The 23,823-nt window shown below is 36.6% G+C and overlaps 1 protein-coding gene across 2 annotated transcripts in view; it reads right to left on the bottom strand.

Moving 5' to 3' along the window:
- Positions 1 to 23,823, bottom strand: part of TLL1 (tolloid like 1) — a 273,553-nt gene that overhangs the window by 222,034 nt on the left and 27,696 nt on the right. Inside the window, exon 2 of one of the 2 annotated variants that reach the window (XM_035292710.3) lies at positions 3,536 to 3,641. The exons of the other annotated variant lie outside the window; for it this stretch is intronic. Coding sequence (XP_035148601.1) covers positions 3,536 to 3,557 — 22 coding nt within the window. The 5' untranslated portion in view covers positions 3,558 to 3,641. The remainder of the gene's footprint in view (positions 1 to 3,535; positions 3,642 to 23,823) is intronic. 2 annotated transcript variants of the gene reach the window in all.

Consider the following 23,823-nt stretch of genomic DNA (forward strand, 5'->3'; position numbering starts at 1 on the left):
GTTGCCACAAACATTAAATTTTATTAAAAAGCGCAGTAGTTGTGAAGCACGATAAAGCAAAGTGCAATAAAACCAGACATACCTATACTTCAGATTCGCTTTCCTATTGCTATTATATTACTACATTACTTTACTCAAAACTTTAAATATTTGGCAGATAAAATGTTGATAATCTCTTACTTACAAAAGTCAGCAATGTCTGATTATTGACTAAGACTGAAAAAAATTTTGCTATGGTTTGAAGACTTGATGATTTATAAAGCCCCATTTTTAAAGAAAAAAATTACGTTTTCCCTAGGGATTACTGCATATAATTGTAGTATTTATGTATGTGCAGAAGTTCCTGGGTGGCATGTGGCGGTCTAAACTCAGCCCAATTTCAATTCCAAGACAAACTGAAAAGTGCTTTATAATTCTTTGGCTCACATTTTTCTTAACGTTTCCAAAGACAAGTACAAGCCAGCTAATGATATTTCTATCTGAGAGACAGAGGTACACTACAGCAGCTTGATAGCCACTCAAATGCGGAAATCAGGTAAATAAAGAAATCTCAAGGAATCAGGGACTGATTTTCCCAAATCCTGTGCTGCCTACCAGATCCTAACCCTCAGTAAGAGTAGATTCTATCTAAATATCATAGTCCAAAATTTCCAGTGTTTCCATATATATAAACTCTGATAATCATAAGATAATGCTCACAAATAGTCCAAATATCTGAATATTCTGCTTTTAACTTTTATATTTTTATCAAATACTAGTCTCTTTTCACAGGAGGGAAAATTTGAGGATTCAAAGTGGCACATGAATCGTCTTTGAGTTGATATTACTTAGGATTGATATGCCTGAAGAAAAATATTTCTGAGATTTTACAGTGTCATGTAAAGACTTGTAAGTCTGAATAACTCATTCTAAAATCTTGGGGTAGAAGAACAGAAAAGAAGTAAGCAAAGGAAGAACAAAGAGACATGGGAAAAAAGGCAGTGATGAAAAAGGATGATTATAATAAAGAAATGAAGGAAGGAGAATAATAGAGAAGAAGCAATCCAATTTTCTGCCTTAGGGTACCAACAGAACGGCAAACAATGGTCATGGAAATATTGAGCTTTTTAAATCACTCTTTCAACTAGAGGTTTCAAAAACAAACAACCAATAACAAAGAATCACAGCATGTATTTGATGCTAATAAGTTATAATAATTTCAAAACAGATACTCCTCTTGAGTTTTTGCTGTTTAAACTATGAATGCCAAAATAAATAAGTCCTTACCTCCTGATACCCATTCACTTTTGGCTTTTTTCCCTTCCCAGTGTTCTTGGCATAGGTCAACTAGTGAGCACTGATACCCTGGGTTCCAGAGCCCTAGTCAACTTTTCTGAAATAAGCCCTGAAGAGCTACAGCAATCCTGGTAAGATCAGTTTTCTTTCTCTCTCATCCAAGTCTTCCCCTAATCTCCCACCTAAAATTCACCTTTGCTATTTTTATTGTAATTCAGGTTTCTCTGTATTTCTTCTGATGCTCTGTTTACTTTCCTTTCTGTGCATTGCTTTTCTACATTTCTGCTCTTTCCTGAGTTACTTTATTCTAGACATGTAGTGATGCAATTTTTAAATTAAAAAAAAAAACTGTAAACGGTATGACATAGCTAAAGGTTTTCAAACCACAGAACAGTCTCAGCTGAAGTGTGACTATACACACCTGTCAACACTACCTGTAGTTTTAGCACTCCTTGGGGACCAAAGGGTGCTTTTCCTGTTTCTGGTCCAGCAGCTTAGAACTTCCTCTTGTATAACTATAAGACATCAAGGGAAAGGTTTGAAAAATACTTTATACAAAATCTGCCAGAATAACTAAGTGATATGACACTGAGAAAGAAGGGTCCCCAGGGTATAGCGCTTATGGTCAGGAGATAAATAGAAAAATCTTTCCAACTTTGGAAAGCAGGAAAAGTTGGAAGAAACAGTGTTGAGAAGGAAAGAGAAGGAAGGAGGAAAAGCTAAAGAAAAGGGGACAAGGGACTGATAAAAACAGTTTGATTCCAGGATATACCAATGGTAACTGAAGCTACTTTGCATGTTGATGTTGCTATGCCATGCATTTTAGCCCATTCTGTATTAATTACTTTGTTTCTTGCTTTAAACAAAATACATATATAAAAAAGATAACCATCTCTAAGGTTCGAATAAAATATCCTGGTTATTGTAAAAGTTTTGTTCTAAATGTTGCATCCAAAAGAATAATGAATTTTATATAGCTTGTTATACTTAGCAAGGCAGTTTCACATATGCCATATGTAATCTCATTTGGGCCTGGAAGGGTAGGCAGGACAGGCTATCAGATCTGATGCTGAAAGAACTTAAATGACCCTGTAGTAATCAAGAGAGTGAATCGAAAGTATACCTGAAGCTTTTTGGCTATATGGTCCACAGTCTGCCCAATACTCATGATTTACAAGATAGATTCATGTGTTACAAGATATATTCAACTAAGGAAAGTACTATTTGTAAAACCTTCGTTTGTATAATATTTGTTGCCAAAATTTATCTAAGTTAGATATCAGCCATGAAAGAGGAAAAAACTTCAGCTAATTTGAGCCTTTACTTACTGTGGACCTTTGTTTTCCCTCCTATTCAAATTGTCACAATTTTACACAAAATGTTCTAAAGTTCAACTGTACTAAAGAAATGACCTTCACATAATCTCCAGACACCATTGCCATTTAACTTATAAACAAAAAAATACATATATTTGAAAAGAGATTTAGATCCTCAGGATTTGATGAGAATAAAATTTGATAGGATTATAATATTTTCTATTCTTTCATTACTTTCTCATCTATCTCTGTTTTAAAAAAAAATGCTCTGTTATAACAAGCATCAAGTTATAACTCCATTATGTTGCCTTATAGGAAAAACCTAATTATATTCCTCTGTAATTTCTCACAAATAAACATTATTTCTACATTTCTATTGTCCATTTGTGTACATGGCAAGTATTTTCTGATACAATTTACTGAACTGTTACTTTTGAGAATTATTACATGATTTGGAGTTCATGAAGCAGCATCATTGTAACGGTGTAAACCTGTATTAAGCAACAATGCTCAACATTTCTCTAACTCCAGCAAAATTAGAACGATTCTCAAAGTTATGAATGTTTCACCTTTGCCCACACATGTATTTCTGCCTGACAAATAAAGCTCTCTACTTAGCTATAAAGTCCAAGAAAATTTTAAATTAGACTAAGTTTTCTCTTAATTGATGTCAATTTTCAAAGCAACTCCAATGTCCTCAAAGTACTATTTTCATGGAATTGAAAATATCAATGGATCACTCTAAGAACATTATGCTTTTCACAGGAGATACATGGCATTTATTACATGAGAAACACTTTTAAAGTTTTATTTTAGGTCAATGGCAGTATTTTGGGATATGATGATGACATACAACACATTGCAAATACCTATTTATATGGCTGACTTCATACAGACCTCAATCATTGAAGGGATTTAGCCCCCCAAATTAGGAAGTCACTTACATTGACTCTGACCTCCCCTCATGAGAAGTCCAGGTGCTTCTTCTTGAACTTCAAGGGCTCGGGCAGCCCAGGCATTTTCCCAACACTGCTTAGAGCAGTGGTCAGTCTGGAAGTAAAGAAGCACAGTAGTATCCCAGAGTGAGTGTTTTAAACAAGGCCTGCAAGAGGCACTAATACTGCATCCATGTCTGGCCACATGCCATTTCAGACTACAACATTATCCCACCGCAGCAAGTAATGATGATGAAAACCTAGAATAAGCTGTATTTATCCAAAGAATGTATCATAAGTGAGTTATAAACACATTTCTCCATATTGTCATTCATTGGGAAGTTAAGTCTTGATGGCGTGATAATATTACAACTCCATATTCAAATTAATTATGAAATACACGAAAGTCAATTAATTATATATATACTATATGAATTATATTGTCTATAAATAGGAACAAAATTTTAATAATATCATAAAATTAAACTTATTTTAATTAAATTATTGTTTTCAATTATAAAATATATTGATTTTTGTTTATTCTTCCTTCTTTTTTAGTTTTTGAGGCAGGGTCACATTCTGTCACCCAGGCTGGAGTGCATTTGTGTGATCACCACTCACTGCAGCTTTGACCTCCCAGGTTGAAGTGATCCTCCTGCCTTAGCCTCCCAAGTAGTTGGGACTACAGGTGCATGCCAACACACCTGGCTAATTTTTTTTTTAATTTTTTGTAGAGGTGGGGATCTTCCTATGTTGTCCAGGCTCGTCTCGAACTCCTGGGCTCCACTGATTCTCCTACCTCGGCCTTCCAAATTTCTGGGATTACAGGTGTGAGCCACTGTGCCTGGCCTATTCTTCCATCTTTTCAAAAAACATAACACATGCCTGAAACTAAAATTAGTCTAATACATATATTTCCATTATTACTGAATAAAGTACAATATAATTTAATTAATACATAGTGCATAAGATTTAAAGTAACCAACTAGAAATACCACAGGGTTTTCTCCTGAACCACAGAAGAATTCTATTTACAGAGCAGTTCAACTCCAGTTCAGGTATACTGGAGCTACGCCAGGGTCTTCACTTACTCTCCAATGTTTCAGGAAATGCAAATGTGTGATTTTCTGGGGTCATCGACCAAAATCAGGCTTAGCTACACCTGACGGTCCTACTCCAATGGTTTTGGGGACCCTCACAAACTCAAAATAAAAAAACACAAACTGGAGGAAATGAAAATGAAAGCATCATGGGAGAGCGGAGAAACCACTGTTTAAGAGGAGACCAAGATGCTGTTTCAATTCCAAAGATAAACAGCTCTATGACTTTACCAAGAGTTAGAGCAGTGATCTGTTTCCTCCTGAAACAGTGGGGAAAAAAAAACGGAAAATGATTTTATAGTTGATATCATGGTAGAATCACCAGGTGAGCTTTTAAAAACTAGGAATATTCAGTACCCCTCACAGAGATTCTGATTTAATGCATCTGGAATACAACCTAAATATTAGGAGTTTTTTTGTTTTTTTGTTTTTTGTTTTTTGAGACGGAGTTTTGCTCTTGTTACCCAGGCTGGAGTGCAATGGCACGATCTCAGCTCACCGCAACCTCCGCCTCCTGGGTTCACGCAATTCTCCCGCCTCAGCCTCCTGAGTAGCTGGAATTACAGGCACGCGCCTCCGTGCCCAGCTCATTTTTTGCATTTTCAGTAGAGACGGGGTTTCACCATGTTTACCAGGATGGTCTCGATCTCTTGACCTCACGATACACCGCCTCGGTCTCCCAAAGTGCTGGGATTACAGGGGTGAGCCACCGCGCCTGGCCCAATATTAGTATTTTTAAGACCTCCCAAATAATTTTAATGTGCAGCGAGTGTTAAAACACCACAAATCTAAAGTTTCAAATGATCTCAAAGCATTTTCCTTGACTCAGGAGATTCTTAGCCTGTATGCGTTCTATGATTGCGTACCTCCTCATTCTATCACCCTTAAAAGCTAAGAAGTATCACATTATTTTTAAAAAGTATTTCAAATGATGGACCAAAAACAGCATTACACAACTACTGAACTATAATAAATATAACCTTGACATTTTTCCTTCAAATGGTATACTGTTATGTTACATATATATTACTTTTTATACTATGATCTTATGTATGTGTATATGCATGCTGGGATGGGTAAGATATGTATCTAATAATCGTCCAACTAAAATTTCCATTTGTCTAAAATTATATCTTCAAATAACACCAGTACTTTATCAACTTAACAAGAAACAGTAGCATCTTTGCACTGTTATTTTTTTAGTTACACCAATGATAAAAAAAATTTGATTATTCACTAGTTGGGCCTTAAACATTTGTTACATTTTGAGTTGTGCAAGGCTACAATTCTGTAATTCCTACATTTTGGCTTCTAGGGAAGAAACTGAAAAGCAATAATCAATGCCAAAATCTAAGGAAGCCAAAAGAGTCATTTAAAGGACAACAGAATTAGGAAATAAATACACCCAATCTTAACCAAAACGTGCTTGTAGATGACCCACGCTTTGAGGTAAACAACTATGAGACAGAATACTACACATGCAAGATGTAAATCCCATAAATATGCAGAAGCACAATCCCATGTAAAGTCGAATGTCAACAATAAATAAAAATAAGATAAATAAAATAAAACACAAAAATATAAATAGATGTTATAAGTATAAATATAATATGACATAATATATGTCATTCACTAGCAAAATTTAAGTTTACTACTAATAAAAGTTATACCTAATACCTGTTAAATACTAAAAGTCATAGCATACTAGTGTTATTCCCATTTTATATCCTTGGAAAAAGGCTCAGAGAATTTTAGTAACTTCCCCAAAATCTCACATCTGGAAATACCAGAACCAGAATTCAAACCTAAGGCAGATTTGACTCCAGAGATTCTTACCCTGTAAGTGTTCTACAACAGTATAAGAGTAACGGAGAAATCACTTTTTAGGCTGTCCTTTATCATAATATGCTAGTCAAACCCTAGAAGCAAGGCCACGTTTTAAATTTCATAAAAGACATCAAAAGAATCTGTAGAACATTCATAGACCTTTTCTAAGATGTTACCTTTCTTTTTGTACTTTCAAAGGAAGACATTCATCATAAAATGTCATGTATTTATGTACTTGTGAATTGAAAACAATGAAAATTTACGTCATAAAAATTATATAATATATACATTTACAATAAACTCTAATGTATTAAACTACAAGAAGCAGAAAAAATGTCCTCAATGTTACCAGAATAAAAATTACCAAAAAAAGGTGGGGATGAGCATGTGAAGATATCATCATGAAAGTAAGAGTTCCAATAATTCTGTAAAATGCCTTTTTTCATCATTAATAATACTATTATTTCATCAAAAATACGTGACTTTCCTGGCATTCATGCAAAAATTCTCGGGCAAATGCTCAAATTTGAATGTATAGACAAGCCGCAGAACCAGTTCTCTGAAGATTATTTGGTACTAGGTCCTACTCTGTCAATGATTTAGTCTTATTCTCCCTGAGCATAATTACAAAAATGAGAGGGTGAAACTATATTGCTGATTTTTTCCCATATAATGTTTTTAGAAAGTTTTCAATCATGCAGCAAAGTTGAAAGAATCATACAATAAGCATCCCTACATATATCCTTTACGTACCTTCTGCCATTAATATGTCACTATACGTGCTTCATTGTGTATGCATCCTATACCCATCCATCAATGCACTTTATTTTTGGTTCACTTCGAAGTAATTCACATTGATATATATTTCCCCCTAAATATTTCAGCGTGCCATAATTGTTCAGTAATTGTTTCATCTTTTTACATAAAATTTATAAATCTTAAGTGCTTATTAAAACAATGTTTTAATAAATGCATGTACCCAATGCCTATCAAAGTATAAAATATTGTATTAGTGTATTTTAAAATTTGCTTTCTAAGTAACAGAGGTTAAGATATAAAACAGTTATAAGCAAAATGGCTTTATCAGAAATAAGTAAGAGTGAAGATCTTCACCCTCAGTGGGTCCCTCTACCTGTCTCAGGGGTTCCAAGACCTCGCAGTTCTTCAAAAGAGTGAAAATCATCTGATTACATGCTCTCAAACATCCCTTCCAGCTCTCTATGTCAATACCTCTGACCATAGATGAAAGTAATTAAACCACTCTGCCTTTCACCAAACATGAAACAAGGCCAACTTCTCAAAGCTTTCAAGTTTCACTGCTAAGTTATAATTGGTTTAATTATTTGTTTACTATGCTTAAGGCAATCCCGGGTTTGCATCTTGGATAGTCATCTTTTTTTAAGTGATTTCGAATAGCAATTAATATTTTTCTATACTAGGGCCAAGATCTGGTCACAAACTAGAATGAGCTTTCATACATGATGGCCAACTATCAAATACAATACTACTATGGGTAGGTATTTACAGTGAAGAGTAGAGTTTTCTACACATAGTGGAATTACAATTCCTGCTGAGATCAATCAGTCTTGGGAGCATGCATGCTCTCTCTGTGTCTCTGACCTTAATATAAGCTGTACCCTTTAAGTAAACAAAGCCCCTCCATGGAAATATGAGAGGATAGCCCTGCTCCTCTCTCCCGTGTAATTTTAGACAAGTCTCCCAGGCCTCAGTTTTCTAGTTGGTAACAATAAGGGAGGGGTGACTAAATAATCCTCAGCATTAATAACTTCAGTCATATGAACAGTGAACACAAACTTCACTTTGAAAAAGTCAGCTTCCTGCAGGCAATTAAGTACCTGGAAAAGAATGCTATAAACCTGTAATTCATCAGATCACTCAATCATCATAAACATTCAGGCCTAACCACAGATTTGACTCAGACGGCAGGAAGACTTAATCCTGTTCTCAGTATTTATATGGACCTTTTAGAATAGCTGATCCTTGTTTCTCTGATACATAACTTCCTTTTTTTTCTCAGACCATCTTCCTTAAAAAAACTCCAGTTTGAGCTATTAGTTTTTAATGCATTTTCTAGAACATAAAAAATTTCAATATTACTGATAGTTCATCTGTATGAAACAGGGCCCAATTAATAATGAGCTCTCCTCTGTACTTGTTATTTATGTTTTGATGAGTCTATTGATCACCAATATTGCCTATGATAAAGGTCATATAAAAAATACACTCCAAGGGTAATTCTGGTAGAATTAGTAGACTGGGGAGACAATTCTGGTGGGAAGAGTTTGAATCATGAGCATATTCATTGCTCAGGACGGTGGGCAGACAATTCTCCATGGATCTCTTGAGTTTCTGCACACTTGTCAGTAGAAGTACTGATCTGATGTCCTTTGTTCTAAATTATCTTTTTAAACATTTTTGTATAGAGAACAACCTATCTAGCCAGATACAGCCGAGGGCAGATTTGTTTGCTGATCAAATCTCTCTCTGGGAAAAAGCTTGAACAGATTTGCTTGCAGCCTGTTATAAAAGAGTTCCCTAAGTTCAGGGTCCTTAGCTATGACAAGGGTCCTCTGCATTCACAGTATCTACCTTCCCACTCCATGTCACCCCCAAGGGACTGAGGTTGCAAGAGGAACTCAACACAAAAATGAATTTCATACCATTTGCTATGGTAGACATAATAAAGGTCTTTATATCTGAAAAAAGAACCACTGTGAGTAGTTGAAATTGCAGCAGCCTAACAAGTTAAATGTCACAGTTCTTCACAAGAACATTGTCATTATCTGTGATTGTTATCTGGGTGCAATCTCTGTTCAACTGAGGAATCACTCAGTCTTTCAGGTAACACTGACAGGCTTATACATCATGCCTCACATAAATTTCCTGAAAGACAAATTCCAGTTCATAGAATCAAAAAATTATTAATGTTTATTTAGAAAACAAATTCTGCAGAAAAAAAAATAGCACGAGTAAGTTCAAGACTTCTTTAGATCTATATAAATATAACATTTTTAGTAGAGGCTATTGTTTTCTTGTGTAGCAATAGATATACAAACCCTACGAATATTTTTCACATGCTAATAGAACAAAAGCCAAACAGGAAATACTATCTCATGAAGGTAATGATTGTAAAAAATTAAGTAAGCACTCCTGAAAAGAGTTTAAACATCATTTCTTAATGGTGCTAGAAGCAACCAAAGAAAGAGAAGAATGAGAGGATTATAGAGATTTGCTACACTGACTTCTCTTTTTTCTTTTTTTTGGAGACAGGGTCTTACTCTGTCACCCAGGCTGAAGTGTAAGGCCCATAATGGCTCACTACAGCCTAGACCTCTCTGGCTCAAGATGTCCTCTCACCTCAGCCTCCTGAGACTGCAGACACACACCACCACGCCTGGGTAATTTGTTGTATTTTTTGTAGAGATAGAGTTTCACCATGTTGACAAGGCTGCTTGGCTGCGAACCCCTGGTCTTAAGCAGTCCACCTGTGTTAGCCTTCCAAAGTGCTGGGATTACACGTGTGAGCCACCGTGCCCAGCCTACGTTGCCTTCTTGTAGTACCTAAACTTCCCCAGGGTATGCTATAAATAATTATAACTGTTTTTCATAGTACCTTAGTTTAAATGGCTATTATGAGAGAGCTGTTAAATGGCATGACTGAAAATTAAAAGCAAGATGCAGAATGCAAAGGCTCAGTGATACAGGATTCTGTTTCAGAACACAGAATCTGCATATTTTCAACTAGATTTTCATACACCTGAAAAGGATCAGCTTTGCCCTGAATTTCTCAGGTGAGTTAGCTACGTATCATTTATTTGCTTTAAGCAGTTCTTTCTAATTAAGCCACATTTCAAAAAGTAACTTATATGTGCTGTCTCTGAGAAACAGTATGAGATACCAGACAAAAACAATCATCTCCAAAAAGGCTTTCTCTCGGAATAAAAATAGACAACATTCAGCAGCAAGAGGATATAAACTATGTTTCTTTCTAGAACTTATTAAGATTTTTAGAATTTCAGAGATATGTATTAAAAATTCATTAATTAGCATAATTTCATTTTCACAGAAGGCTTTAATCATAACAAACTTATCATGTACTAAGGGAGTTTACTTGCTGTTTTTTTAAGTCAATGATCTGGACTTGTTATTTAAATAAGGAAAGTATCCATTGGGAAATTGGCTGAAATCTCTTATTTCAAAGATTGCTTGGAATAAACACGTAATTACTTCATAGTTCATGTGACACAGTGATGATTTTTTTCAAATATGTGCTCATAAACCCCAATGCATAATTTAGCTATTTTATATTTGATTAAAGAAGAAAAATGAGAAAAAGAAAACTCAATCCAAAAGCTTTTTTTTTTTCATTCTGTGGTAAGATAAGCACCTCTATGGGAAATGTAATTTCAAATGTAATTTTCTATGATGTGCCTACACAACAGTAAGTATAAACAGATACTTTTTTTTTAAGGGATTAAAATGCAGTCTTGTTAGAATTATCTCTCCAAAAAAAAGTTTCTAATCAAGATACCCTGATAGAATGATACCTGAGTCCCTAACTTCTCCCTTTCTGTTGAACAACTATGGAACAGAGAAGAAATCTACTTGGCAACCTGCTTCCAGTAAAGCTATCACATGGGCAGGGACTCTAATCAGACTGTGCATGAAAGCACTCTTTTCAGTATAGATTTCCAGATCCCAATCCAAGCAACAGGCTTTGCACTTCTGATCTGTACTTTAGAGTCTTTAATTTTAAGAAATTTCTCCAGGTACTTCTAACACTCTGGCGGGTTTGAGAGCCGTTCACATGGGTCACAGACGCTGGGTAGGAAATCAGAACAGTAAGCAAACCAAATCAAATTTTAGAATGAGAAGTAGGAAGCAACAAAGGAGTGGATCAGATCTGAGAGGGCTCCATGGCTGTTAACGAAGATAGAAATGGAGGTCAAACACTCAAGCTGGACATCTTCATAAGACAGTGTGTTAAAACCAAAAACACAGTCAGGAAACTAGGCGTATGGACCACTAGATTGTTAAACAAGGCAACAGTGCTTCCAACAGAAAGTCTATTGTCTTATTTTCTAGATGCAGGGACAATACCATGTTTAAGAAAACCATTGACTTAATTTTTTCTGTAGCACGAAGAAATACTATAACATTAAAGAGACCCATTAACTATAAGACATTCAGGTTTCAGAAACATTCAATTTGGGGCAATGCATTTTATGAGTGAAATATATGAAGGTGGGGTTATATCAAGATGAGGCACAGGAAGAACACTGAGCAGTTTACTTAGTTATAAAGTTAACTTGAAAATTAAAAAGAGGGTTCAGAAATACGGGCACTTGACACAAATTGAGCAGATTCTGGTGTCTCTCTTTGCAAACCAAAATAAATCATGCTTTCCTATATCAAGGAAGGTGTTTACCACCACCAACCCCACAAAGACTGAGAGAACGGATATATTTAGTGATTATGATTTTAGGCTTAGACTATTCTCAACAGCAAAGATATGAATCAACCTAAGTGTTCCTTAAAGGACTGGATAAGGAATATGTGGTATATATACACAATGAAATACTATTCAGCAATTAAAAAGAATGAAATCACTTCATTTGCAGCAACATGGATGGAAATGGAGGTCATTATGTTAAATATAGTAAGTCCAGCACAGAAAAACAGATATTGTGTGTACTCACTCACATGAGGCAGCTAAAAAAAAAAAAAAAAAAAAGCTGATCTTATGGAGGTAGAGAGTAGAATGATTATCAGAGGCTGGGAGGAATGTGGGTGTTGAAGGGATGAATAGAGGTTGGTTAATGGTTAACAAAGTACAGTTAGAGAGAGGGAGTAAGTTCTAGTGTTTGATAGTAGAGTAAGATGACTACAGATAACAATAACAAATTATATTTCTCAAAATAGCTAGAAATAAGGATTTAAAATGCTCTCCACACATAGAAATAACAAATACTCCAGGTGATGGATATCCTAAATGCCTTGATTTGATCATTACACATTCTATTCACGTAACAAAATATCACACATGCCCCACAAATATGTACTAAAATTATGTATATATCAATTTTTAAAAAGATTTTAAGCATATGACTCAGGCTTTGGTTTCATCACTTAGTAGCTACACAGTTATGGGCCTGCTACTTAATCTTGATAAGCCCCAGTGCTCTCATGTGTAAAACTGGATAATGGACTATAATAACATTAACTAATTCAAGTGATGGGCATAGTTATTTGAAGTAATGCATTTGTTTTATTAAATTACTTAGTACTAGGGCAAATTCCAGTTTTAGCCTTACAGTGTTTTCTGAGCATTTCAGTTAATTGATTTTCATGAACACATCAGTGCAAAGATTGTCTGCTTTATACTAGTTACAAAAGGGCCCCGCATCTTGAAATGTGTGGCTCTATATAGGATGATAGGATGCCAGATTTGGAATTGGACTTAGGGACTCTTGAAAACACACTAACTTTGTAACAGAAGAAACTAAGACTTAGAAATCAAATGGATATAAGCCACATTTTTCTACTGGTGTCTAGAAATTGCTTAATTGAATTTTGTCTTACAGTAGTTCCCATTTTCAATTTTTGATGAAACTAAAGTAGCACATACTCATTATAAATAATTGAAATAATAATGAAGAGGAAAGTAACAAAATCTCCATTTGTTGCCCCCTCTAAGCCCATCTGCTCCCAAGAAGTTAGTCCTGGATCTAGGCGTCCTCCCAGACCTTTTTAATGAGCTTGCAAATTCTTCCTGTAAGAAAGTCATGTTCTCAGCAACACACTAAGCCTTGAGGAACTGGTTTCCAGGCTTTCCGAAAGTGAAACAGCCAGGACTGGCATCCAAGTTTCCTGATTCTCAGCTAGTGCTTTTCACCACACCGTGATTCCTCCTGTCCTTGTTGATCATGCTTCTGTTTGGGTTCCACGTGTTCTTTTATTTTCCTTAATGGTAGCTTCTTTTCTCCGGTTTATTCTGGCCTCTGTTTCCTGCTTATATCACTCTAGAAATTTATCAAGATCTTTGTCAGCCGGTATTAGGGGTAAAAAACTGTGCTACTATTACTTGCAAAACTACATGTAACCCTCTCACCTCTAGTCACAGTTTATGTTAAAAGTGAGGATAATGATCCCTGTTACATACTTCTCACTCTGTTATTATGAGAACTAAATAACTGCTTAATCCAGTAAGTAAAAATGTTTGATCACTATAGTGGTTTATTATGGACTTTTCTTGAACAATTCAATGCGTGTCATACCACAAGGCCCACAGCATTGTCTATGGAAAACAACTCACTAGGTTGCTTTGAAGTTATGTTTCAACAAACCCTTATAGCTTTTCCCACTTTCAGGGGCCTCGCTTCAGCTCATTCTAAAGCAACTGCATTAATATCAGGCTCCTTCTTGGTTCCTCCTCATCTCCAAGAACTCAAAACACTGAAATGTTCCAGAATTAAGTCCTTAGAACACTTTTTTTAAAATTTACAATCACTCCTCTAGTGATGCCACCCAATCTTACTGCTACAAATATCACCTCCATTCTGACAGCTTCTAAATTCACACCTCCAGCCTGGACTCTCCTCTGAATTTGCAACCTGTGTCCAACTGCCCACTTGAACTTACCATTTGAATATTTAATTGGCATCTCAACTCTACATTTCTCAGTTGTTTTCCATCTCATTCAACCATAATTTTATACTTCCAGTTACTCAAGTTTTAAACTTTGGAGTAATTCTTTTAATTTTTCTTTCTTTCTTTTTTTTTTTTTTTTTTTGAGACAGAGTCTTGCTCTGTCAGGCAGAATGAAGTGCCATGGTATGGTCTCCACTCACTGCAACCTCTGCTTTCCAGGTTCAAGTGATTATTCTGCCTCAGCCTCCCAAGTAGCTGGGATTATGGGGATGTGCCACTATGCCTGGCTAGATTTTGTATTTTTAGTAGAGATGGGATTTCACCATGTTGGACAGGTTGGTCTCAAACTCCTGACCTCAGCTGATCTGCCTGCCTCGTCCTCCAAAGTGCTGGGATTACAGGTGTGAGCCACTCTTGATTCCTCTTCTTAAAACCCTACATTCAGTTCAAAAACATATCCAGTGGGCTCTATCTTCAGAATACATCCAGAATCCACACACTTCCCTCCAACTGCATAACTAACACTTTGGCCCGTACCACAGTCATGCCTGGCCTGGATTATTACTGCAAGGGTCTACTCACAGTCTCTCCTCCCTCGGTGCTTGACCTACCCCTCCCCACCGCAGGTATTTTCTCAGGCATTTAAAAAGCTAAGAATCAAGTCCCTCTCTGCCTCTGAATATCCAACCTCCTTTACCTGAATTCCATGCAGACTGATATTAGTTTAGTGCTTTCCACTCTTCTTTTTCTTTTTTTTTTTGAGACAGGGTCTCACTCTGTCACCCAGGCTGGAGTGTAGCACATTTATGACTAACTACAGCCTCCCACTCTCAGGCTCTTGTGATCCTCCCACCTCAGTTTCCTGAGTAGCTGGGACTACAGGCACATGTAACCAAACCTGGATAATTTTTAGTAGAAATGGGGTTGACCAGGCTAGTCTTGAACTCCTGAACTTAAGTAATCCTACCACCTTGGCCTCCCAAAGTGCTGGGATTATATGCATGAGCCACCGTGCCTGACCCCTCCTTCTATTTACAATGCCAAATTTAGATGATTTGGAGTTGGAAGATCTGGGTATATGTAGCACCTCCACCACTTACCAGCTATGTAAGAAAGTCATTTAACCCTTCTAAATCTCAAATTATTTTTAAGATGAGAACAACAACTACTACTTATTCTATCAAGTGGCTATAAAATCAAATTACATATTTGAAATTGCTTTGAAAAACATCAAGTGCCAGAGAAATATTTAGTATCCTTCTTATCTACTCAAAATTCAGCTCACACCTCTTGTGAAGCACTTCCAAGGTGAACTAGTAAAGAGTATCTCTTCCTTTACAGGCCTGTAGCACTGTTTGTTGGAAACATTTGTTATGCTTATATCACGGGTATAATTGAACAGGTATTTCAATATTGTAACGCTGCTTATCAGAAGTTTACAGAAGTGTCTTACATTAAATTGATCTTATTCTAGATTTTTATTACACTAATTTGTATGCTAATTGTATCACTCCTGACCATACATAATTTCTTTGCAGGACAAGACACCTTCTACAAATTACCCTTTTAATTCCCTACATATGCCACCCATACCTACTAAAAGAAAATACACACATTTTTATAGCCAAAAAATGGCTATTCGGATTCAATGTATCATGAGCAAAATCATGCCTCTTGTATTGAAAGAAATGTCTTTTGTGGCCCTAAAAGAGAAAAAAAAATCATGGCTTGTGTCCAATGACAGTCTTAACAAAAACTTAATTATGACATACTCTTAAATATTAGCACATGCTAAACTGGGGTCACAAGTGTAATCTGCATGAGGACAAACACAAACTGTATGTTCTTAATTTTTAAACTTTCTTGAGACCATAATATGTGTGTGTCAAAAACGCAAACTGAAGTTGCTTCAAGAAAAATAAGCAAGCTGTCAGGATCTCTTGAGCCTGTTTCGTTTCACATGTTTTAGTTGCAAACAATTACTGAAGCAAATGTTTACTGATTTCTCTATTACAATGAAACAGAAAATATAAAACAGGTTTAAGGAAAACTCAAGACTTATGAAACTAAAATTTTGGAAATGATTCTGATTGCTTAGTGGAACAGTTCCTTGGATATAACACTCAACCAAAAAAAGAGACAAAAAAAAAAACAAATTGGAGAAATCAGCTGACAAAATGATCTATTTTATACTATCCTATAAAATCGCTATACTAAGATACAGGCCTAATTCAAAGAGACAATTTACTAAGAGGAAATAAAACCAAATTTTTAACAAATTGGCTACTCACAGTTCTTTCAAGGTTGAGCCCGAAAAACTGCAATAATTAATCTAAAACTAATTAAATATATCTTATCTTCATTCTTATAATTTAAATAATTCTGAGATTTTCACCTAAATTTGTTGGTTGTACATTACAATTTCACCCTTTATCAAAATAGTTTGTATTTCCTCTATTCCTTCAAATGGAACAGCAGTATGAGAAGTTATTAAAAGCCCAGGCTTGGAGTCAAGCCACCTTTGTTCAATTCCTAGCCCTTGTATTTCTTAACTTTGTGACAGGGAAGATTAACCTCTTTGTATCTCAGTTTCCTCATGAGTTAAATTGTTGTTCTACCTTATAAGGTTACTATGAGTATTTGAACTAATAATTTTTACTTAATATATGACAACAACATGGCACATAGTACATAGTATGTGTTACTATTATTAATTCTAATTAACTATAGAGGTTAATATGAATTTTCTTAAAGGGCCAAAAAATAAATATTTTAGGCTTTCTAGAGGCTCACACTATCTATAGTGGCTGCAACTACTCAAATATGCTGTTGTAGTGTGAAAGTAGCCATAGACAATACAAAAAAGAATCAGCACAGCTATGTTTCAATAAAACATTTTTAAATGAAACTTGCATTTGCAAAAACAGGCATCGGGACTTAGTTTGCTGACTCCTGAATTATAATGTATACATTTTCTTAAAGGGCCGAAAAACAAATATTTTAGGCTCTCTAGAGGCTCACACTATCTATAGTGGCTGCAACTACCCAAATATGCTATCCTATAAATGAACTATGGTATTATGACTCTCAAAAGGCAAGCAGAATTGTTTCTATCCTATCCTAGAAATGAACTATGGCATTATGACTCTCAAAAGGCAAGCAGAATTGTTCCTAAAACGTAATGACGGTATCTGCCTCACCAGACATTTATGGAATGTCTCACTGGTGAAGGACTGGAAATGAGTCAGATAATATCCAATGATGCTTTTCAAAAATAGATTAGGAATCCTAATGTTTGTTTTAACACACACAGACACTTTTTCTTCACTTCAACCCCTAATCTTAACCATTTCCAACGTTACCATTCTTAATTGTTCTATGCTCACTTCAAAATTGCATGTGAAGTTAATATCAGCCAAATTTCACCCTATAAAAGTAGGAATGTGTGTAATTCCAGGGATTAGGTGCAAGCAGGTTATACCAGTAAACAGGAAGACAACAGGAACAGAAGATGAGGTAAATAAGGCCCAGGAGTCTAAACGGGATCTAAACAGGAGTCAACAGAAAGTCACAATAACTAGGAAGAATTTAGTACACAAAATCGTTTGCGAATCAGAACATTATAACACAGGGCTAAAGGAAAGTTTAATATAAGTTTAATGTGATGAGGGAAATATTTAAATTTTGTTCAATTAAAATCCAACATAAGTTGAATTTCAATCTTAACAGCTTTATTGAATAAAATCAACATAAAGTGATCTGCATTCTAAAGGGCACATTTTGTTTACTCATTCACTGATGGATGGATATTTTGGTTGTTTCCAGTTTGGGACTATTAGGTCTAAAATTACTGTGAATATTCACATAAAGGTTTGTAGGGACATATGCTTTCATTTCTCCTTGGTAGATGTATACGAATGGGATAGCTGAATCACATAGCAGGTATAAGTTTAAATTCTTTAGGAATTGCCAAACAGTTTTCCAAAATTGAATTGTTTCACATTCCCACAGTATTGTATGAGCACAGCCATTGCTTCACCAACACTTGGTTTTTATTATCAGGCATTTTGAGGGGTACTGGTCAAGTATTTTGTAAATTGCCCTTCATTTGCCTGATGATCTATTTAAGACATTCTAATAGGTTAAAGAAGTATCTCACTCTAGCTTTAATTTGCTTCTTCCTGATGGCTGATGTTAAGCTTATTTCCAAGTGTTTATTTGCCATCCATTTCTCTTTTTGATGAAGTGTATTTGGTAAAGCATTTAAATACATTGATTATTTTTTATTAGGTTGTTAGCTTTCTTATTAAGTTTTGAGAATGCTTTATAGGTTGCAGATACAAGTCTTCATAAAAGATGTGAAATGAAAAGATTTTCTGTAAATCCATAGCTTATATTTTCATTTATTAAAACAATTTGTAAAATTAGAAAATATATGTTATTACACAGGATCTCAAAAAACATGGTGATTTTATGAATTAAGAATTAATTAATTTGGTGATAGATAAATGTACATATCAGAAAATATTCTACAAATTATACTTTATCATAGAAATATCTGAGGGCTCAAATGATTTAAATCTTTATTCAGTCTCCTCTAATTCCTCCTTCTTCCCTGCCTGCTTATAGGGAGTACACACTTTGGGCAAAATATCCTGGCCATCACATCGATAAAGTTTATCCACGTCACTTTCACAGAACTAAGAACAAATGCCAAGAGAGCTCATGTAATACCAAGACTGAATTAATCAAACAAAGAGGGACAGAAACCAAGTTAGAAACCAAGATACCTGCAGGAATGGATGAATAAGAAAACATGGCATTTTTCCAGGAATCATGAGGTAATAATCTTATTAGACTTTTGAGCAAGTGGTTGGCTGAGTAATCAATATAACACTGTATTCATAGGCAAGTTCTTCCAAAACTTCTAGGAAAAGTTTCATGGATATTAACCATTCTAGACTCAAGAGCATAAAGATTGAAGGAAAACTAAACTATAACATTAATACAGACTTTTTTAAAAAAAGATGCCATATAAAAAGAAGTATCACAAAATAATGGATGATACATGCAAAATTCTAATGTATCAGGAACAAGAAATTAGTTTTGTTAAACATGTAACATAAAAAGACCAAATGAGATCTTTTTCTTGAAATATAATAGTGGTAAATGTATTTCATTTGTTTTTGTACCAAAGAAAACTGTATATATTTTATATATACCCCCTGATGAATTTGGAGGTAAGCATCCACCCAAGAAGCCTATACCATAGATTATATCACAATATGTGCCATAAACCTCTTGTCATCACCAAAATTATCTTTCAGCCCTATTATTTATTATTATTATTATTATTTGTGTGTGTTTGATAAGAACTTGAGATCTACCCTTGGCCAGGTGAAGTGGCTCTCGCCTGTAATCCCAGCACTTTGGGAGGCCAAGGCAGGCACATCATGAGATCAGGAGTTCAAGAGCAGCCTGACCAATATGTGAAACCCTGTCTCTACTAAAACACAAAAATTGGCTCAGTGTGGTGGCAGTCACCTTAATTCTAATCCCAGCTACTCAGGAGGCTGAGGCAGGAGAATCACTTGAACCCAAGAGGCAGAGGTTTCAGTGAGCCAAGATCACACCATTGCACTCCAGCCTGGGCAACAGGGTGAGACTCTATCTCAAAACGAAACAAAAAAATCTGCCCTCTTAGAAAAACTTATAGTATACAATACAGGGTTGTCACTTTCTTTGTTTTTGTTGTTGTTGTTGTTGTTGTTGTTTTGTTTTTCTGAGGCAGAGACTTGCTCTGTTGCCCAGGCTAGAGTACAATGGCATGATCTGGGCTCACTGCAACATCTGCCTCCCAGATTCTAGCAATTCTCCTGCCTCAGTTTCCCGAGAAGCTGGGAACACAGGCATCCACTACCACATCTGGCTAATATTTGTATTTATAGTAGAGACAGGGTTTCACCATGTTGGCCAGGCTGGTCTCGAACTCCTGATCTCAGGTGATCCACCTGCCTCGGCCTCCCAAATTGCTGAGATTACAGGCTTGAGCCACCACGTCCCGCCTATTGTCACTTTCTTAAAAGTATCTTTTTTTTTTTTTTTTTGATACAGAGTTTTGCTCTTGTTACCCAGGCTGGAGTGCAATGGTGCGATCTTGGCTCACCGCAACCTCTGCCTCCTGGGTTCAGGCAATTCTCCTGTCTCAGCCTCCTGAGTAGCTGGGATTACAGGCACGTGCCACCGTGCCCAGCTAATTTTTTGTATTTTTAGCAGAGACGGGGTTTCGCCATGTTGACCAGGATGGTCTCAATCTCTTGACCTTGTGATCCACCCACCTCGGCCTCCCAAAGTGCTGGGATTACAGGCTTGAGCCATCACGCCTGGCCAAAAGTATCTTTTGAAGGGTGGAACTTATTAATTTTGTTAAAGTATAATTTATCAATTATTTTACACACAGTGGTGTTGGTATCTTAAATCTTTGTCCAACTAAAAGTCATAAAAATTTTCTTCAATATTTTCATAAACAAGTTTTAGGACTTTAGGTTTTACATCTAAGTCTTTGATTCATTTTGAATTAATATTTTATATGGCACAATATATATATATCGACATTTTGGGGGTAGGTTTTGCACATAGATATCCAATTGTTCCAGCCCCATTTGTTAAAAAGACTATACCTGGTGTGTGGCTGTCAAGATGGTCGAATAAGAACAGCTCCAGTCTGCAACTCCCAGAGAGATCAAAACAGAAGGTGGTGATTTCTGCATTTCCAACTGAGGTACTCGTCTCATCACATTCAGACTGGTTAGACAATGTGGGTGCAACACACAGAGGGTGAGCAGAAGCAGGGTGGGAAGCTCAAGGGGTTAGGGAACTCCCTCCCTTAGCCAAGGGAAGCTCTGAGGGACGGTGGCTTTAAAAAAATGCATTCTGGCTCAGACACTACACTTTTCCCATGGTCTTCACAACCCATAGACCAGGAGATTCCCTCAGATGCCTACACCACCTGGGCCCTGGATTTCACGCACTAAACTGGGCAGCCATTTGGTCAGACACAGGAGTTTTTTCGTACTCCAGTGGTAAATGGAATGCCATCTAGACAGGATTGTTCGCTCCCCTGGAAAGGGGGCTGAAGCCAGGGAGCCAAGTGGTTTAGCTCAGCAGATCCCACCCCCATGGAGCCCAGCAAGCTAAGATCCACTGGCTTGAAATACTGTCTGCCAGCACAGCAGTCTGAAGTTGATCTGGGACACTGGAGCTTCATGGGGAGAGGGGCATCCTCCATTACTGAGGCTTGAGTAAGCAGTTTTTCCCTTACAGTATAAACAAAGCCATGGTAAGTTCGAACTGGGGGAAACCCATTGCAGCTTGGCAAAGCCACTGTAGTCAGACTGCCTCTCTAGATACCTCCTCTCTGGGCAGTGCATCTCTGAAAGAAAGGCAGCAGATAAAACTCCCATCTCCCTGGGACAGAGCAGCTGGGGGAAGGGGTAGCTGTGGGAACATCTTCAGGAGACTTAAATGTTCCTGCCTGCTGGCTCTGAAGAGAGCAGCAGATCTCTCGGCACAGCACTAAAGCTCTGCTAAGGAACAGACTGCCTCCTCAAGTGGGTCCTTGACCCTCATGCCTCCTCACTGGAAGACACCTATCAGCAGGAGTCAACAGACAACTCATACAGGAGAGCTCCAGCTGTCATCTGGTGGGTGCCACTCTGGGATGACACTTCCAGAGGAAGGAACAGGCAGCAATCTTTGCTGTTCTGCAGCCTCCACTGGTGATGTCCAGGCAAACAGGGTCTGGAGTGGAGCTCCAGCAAACTCCAGCATCCCTGCAGCAGAGAAGCCTGACAGTTGAAAAGCTAACAGAGAGAAAGAAATAGCATCAACATCAACAAAAAGCAGGTTTGCTCAAAATCCCCATCCAAAGGTCACCAACATCAAAGACCAAAGGTAGATAAACCCATGAAGATGAGAAAAAAACAGGGTTAAAAGGCTGAAAATTCCAAAAACCAGAATGCCTCTTATTTTTCTCCAAGGGATCACTACTCCTTACTAGCAAGGAAACAAAACTGGGCAGAGAAAGAGTTTGACAAATTGGCAGAAATCTTCAGAAGGTGGGTAATAACAAACTCCTCCAAGCTAAAGGAACATGTTCTAACCCCATGTGAATGAGCTAAGAACACTGAAAAAAGGTTAGAGGAATTGCCAAATAGAATAACCAGTTTAGAGAAGACCATAAATGACCTGATGGAGCTGAAAAACATAGAACAAGAGCTTCGTGAAACATACACAAGTTTCAATAGCTGAATTGATCAAGCAGAAGAAAGGATATCAGAGATTGAAGATCAACTTAATGAAATGAAGTGTGAAGACAAGATTAGAGAAAAAAATAATGAAAAGGAACAAACAAAGCCTCCAAGAAATATGGGACTATGTGAAAAGACCAAATCTATGTTTGATTGTGTACCTGAAAGTGAAGAGGAGAATGAAACTAAGTTGGAAAACACTCTTCAGAATATATCCAGGTGAACTTCCCAACTTAGCAAGGCATACCAATATTCAAATTCAGAAAATAAAGATACTCCTTGAGAAGAACAACCCCAAGACACATAATAATCATATTCACCAAGCTTGAAATGAAGGAATAAATATTAAAGGCAGCCAGAGAGAAAGGTAGGGTTACACACAAAGGTAAGCCCATCAGACTGACAGTGGATGTCTCTGCAGAAACCCTATAAGCCAGAAGAGAATTGGAGCCAATATTCAACATTGTTAAAGAAAGGAATTTTGAATCTAGAATTTCATATCCAGCCAAACTAAGCTTCCTGAGTGAAGGAGAAATATAATCCTTTACAGACAAGCAAATACTGAGAGATTTTGTCACCACCAGACCTGCTTTACAGGAACTCTTTAAGGAAGCACTAAATATGGAAAGAAAAAACTGGTACCAGCCACTGCAAAAACATACCAAATTGTACAATATTAACCTTAAATGTAAACAAGCTAAATACCCCACTTAAAAGACACAGACTGGCAAATTGGTTAAAGTCAAGATCCATCAGTATTCTGTATTCAGGAGACCCATCTCAGGTGCAAAGACACACATAGGCTCAAAACAAAGGGATGGAGAAATATGTATCAAGCAAATGGAAAACAAAAAACAAAGCAAGAGTTGCAATCCTAGTCTCTGATAAAACAGACTTTAAACCAAAAAAGATCAAAACAACCAAAGAAGGGCATTACATAATGGTAAAGATATCAATGCAACAAAAAGAGCTAAGTGTCCTAAATAAATATGCACCCAATACAGGAGAACCCAGATTCATAAAGCAAGTTCTTAGACACCTACAAAGAGACTTAGACTTTGACAAAATAATAGTGAGGGACTTTAATACCCCTCCGTCAATATTAGATGGAGAAACAAGACAGAAAATTAACAACAATATTCAGGACTTGAACTCAGCTCTGGACCAAGTGGATCTGATAGACAGCTACAGAACTCTCCACCCCAAATCAACAGAATATACATTCTTCTCAGCATCACATCGCACACTTATTCTAAAATTGACAACATAATTGGAAGTAAAACACTCCTCAGCAAATGCAAAAGAATGGAAATCATAACAAGCAGTCTCTCAGACTGCAGTGCAATCAAATTATAACTCAGGATTAAGAAACTCACTCAAAACCACACAA

Source organism: Callithrix jacchus, chromosome 3 (genome assembly GCF_049354715.1).
Source record: "Callithrix jacchus isolate 240 chromosome 3, calJac240_pri, whole genome shotgun sequence".
In the NCBI taxonomy this organism is placed as follows: domain Eukaryota; kingdom Metazoa; phylum Chordata; class Mammalia; order Primates; family Cebidae; genus Callithrix; species Callithrix jacchus.